The 2,826-nt window shown below is 37.8% G+C and overlaps 2 protein-coding genes across 4 annotated transcripts in view; one reads left to right on the plus strand and one right to left on the minus strand.

The window, feature by feature from the left end:
- Positions 1-2,826, minus strand: part of LOC106871373 (transmembrane protein 19) — a 44,824-nt gene that overhangs the window by 29,042 nt on the left and 12,956 nt on the right. The gene's annotated exons all lie outside the window — the stretch shown is intronic.
- LOC106871372 (mitochondrial sodium/calcium exchanger protein) overlaps positions 1-2,826 on the plus strand; it is a 28,135-nt gene that overhangs the window by 15,747 nt on the left and 9,562 nt on the right. For all 3 annotated transcript variants that reach the window (XM_014917787.2, XM_014917788.2, XM_014917786.2), the window contains exons 7-9: positions 707-796; positions 1,700-1,804; positions 2,611-2,741. In XM_014917787.2, coding sequence (XP_014773273.1) covers positions 707-796; positions 1,700-1,804; positions 2,611-2,741 — 326 coding nt within the window. The remainder of the gene's footprint in view (positions 1-706; positions 797-1,699; positions 1,805-2,610; positions 2,742-2,826) is intronic.

A 2,826-nucleotide genomic window follows, 5' to 3' on the forward strand; every position in this document is an offset into this window, starting at 1 on the left:
CTGTATATTTTTTTAAAATTATTTTTATAATTTGTATAGATTTATTTTACTATAAATGCAAAACAACACCATGAAGGAATCGACGTAAGCTTAAATAATAAACCACGATAAATGAACCTCGATATTTTGAGAGGTTACTGCATATGTGTATATAAGGGGGGGGAGAGAGAGAGAGAGAGGGGGGGTAAGGTAGATAGGCATATATTGGCTCGTCTCAAGCCTTACTCTGTTCATCTGCTTTACTTCTTCCTTAACAGCTTTGATAAGGGTTTTTCTTAGAAGTAACTTTCAATGCTGGTCAGTGGTCAGTGGTCAGCATAATTTGCACAAGAGGGATTTCGCTGACAATCGGAATTAAATAATTACTTAATTTTGCAAAATCATTGAGTAGTACAAGATTAATCAATTAAGGGACATAATTAGACAGGTATGCCCTGCTATGCAAATCCGGACTGACCAGTTTAGCTACACAAATACCAACTAAACAGAAATCTCCCTCTCTCTCTCTCTCTCTCCCTCCCATATTTCTGCTCTCTCTTTCCCTCCCATACATACATCTGTGCATCTATTTCCTCTCCCCCATACACACTCACTTACACTCTCTCTGCTGTTTTTCTCTTACATCTTCGTCCCTCTCTGATTCTCTGACTCTCTCACTGTCCATTACTTTCCTTCTCAAAATTCTCTCTTTGTTTTCTTATTCCAGGTTTCATCCTGCTCTATGTAACGTACACCTGTGTCGTCGTCATCAGTCGCTACATCTATATTTGGCTGAAAAAGGAGGAGAAATGTCCATGTAAGTTGAATACACAGGGCACTGGGGTAGTGGAACTTCCTTTGAGATCAGTTATGTGTTTAATGTAGCAACTTAAACTCCCTTTAATGGTTAACAGGTTGAAAGAGGAGACATTTGCTCTGTAAATTATAACTAGTAAGACGACAAAGTATAGTAGTGACCAAACCATTATTACACTTAGAAGGAGAAGCAGACTGGATTAGGTTAATCTATGTGGAGCTTTAAATTCTACAGAAACGGTTGTACATCTAATTATTAGAATATATTTAAATAGAAAAGACAGGATTATATCCTAAACCTTATGATATTATGTCAGAAAAAGGGAGGCAGCTTATGACCCCAACAAGGACCAGGAGAGGAAGTTCAACCTGAAACCAATTTACTACCTTTTATCTTTTACTTGTTTCAGTCATTGGACTGCGACCATGCTGGGGCACTGCCTTGAAGGGTTTTGTCAAACAAACCTCTTAACCACACTGCCATGCCTATGTTCAACGAAGTTATTTTCAAGATTAGCTGCTGCTGTCAGTGATGATGATGAGCAAGTTTGTTGCTAATGTTGCACTCAATAGCTTTATTATTGTTATTATTATTATTATGAAGGCAGTGAGCTGACAGAATTGTTAGCACATTGGACGAATGCTTAGCAGTATTTCACAGGTTGCTACATTCTGAGTTCAAATTCCACTGAGGCTGACTTTGCTTTTCATTGATAAATTAAGTACCAGGGAAACACTGGGGGTTGATGTATTCAACTTGTCCCCTCCCCACAAATGTCAGGCCTGGTGCTTTAGTAAGAAAGGATTATCATTATTATTGCTGTTGTTGTTGTTGTTGTAATGGCCTTTCTAGCCCGATGTCAGCTTCATATTTGTAGCCATCTTCTTTATGATTTTCTTGCAGTACTCGACTCCGATGATTCCTCAACCCAATCTGACAACTCAGAGAAAAATGCCAAAGAGTTCTGTGAAGCTGTCAACAATACAGAAATGAGTGGGAGCACCAGTGGTACGTGTGGCGCTGATGACCGTTTGATATTGTTGTTGCTGGTCTTTTGTCTTTTTTATCGTTTACTTGTTCCAGTCATTGACAGTGTGGCCATACTGGGGCCACACTGCCCTGAGGCGTTTAGTTGGACAAACTGACAACAGTATTTGTTTTTTATTTTCTTGAGTCTGGAACTTTTTCTGTTAGTCTCCTTTAATCAAACTGTTGTGTTTTGGAGAACATAAACAAACCCACACTGGCTCCCAAGTCGTGGGTAGGGACAAACACAAACAGAAAGATATACATACACATACACACATACATATATATATACACATACATACTAACTTCAGCAATGTAACTACACACAGGCTGTTGGTTATTTTTTTTACTTCTCTGGACTTTTCCCTTTCTCCTCTCTGAATGGACAAGATTTCCAAAAATTAATCAAAGGAGTACAAAAGAAATGACAGAATCTTATTATGAAACGTGGTGATGCCTAATGCTGACAAAATGGGCTGCAGAGGGATTTCCATGGAGACTGCTTGTTATTTTTGTCGTTGCTAATATTTTTGTCGTTGCTAATATTTTTGTCATTGCTGGTGTCATTCTCCAAATCTGTTGATTCCAATATAAAATTAATGTAATTTCTCTACAGAATCACACAACATGTTTCCACACTTTCCTTCTACCACAATACCAAAATCAACCTTATATTAACGAGATCCCTAACCTAACCACTTCCTCAAGCATAAACATGTCCTCCTTTTATTTGAGTACCATTACAACTCCAGGGAAATTCAATGGTTTATATTTCCATATTTCAGATAAGGAAGAACTTCTAAGTGATGATGAAGACCATAACCCTTTCCAAGATTTTCTCAGGGCAATAAACCCCATGGAACATTGTGACTATGCAGAGGCTCAGTGGTACTGGAAAGCTTTTTATATTTTAAAGGTACTTCTTTTGGGGTTCTTTCTTTCTTTTTCAAACAGTTTACATAATTATGTTTAGTGAACTGCAACATTAACACAAGTGTAGC

The sequence above is a fragment of the Octopus bimaculoides genome, chromosome 25 (assembly GCF_001194135.2).
Source record: "Octopus bimaculoides isolate UCB-OBI-ISO-001 chromosome 25, ASM119413v2, whole genome shotgun sequence".
NCBI classification, from domain to species: Eukaryota; Metazoa; Mollusca; class Cephalopoda; order Octopoda; family Octopodidae; genus Octopus; species Octopus bimaculoides.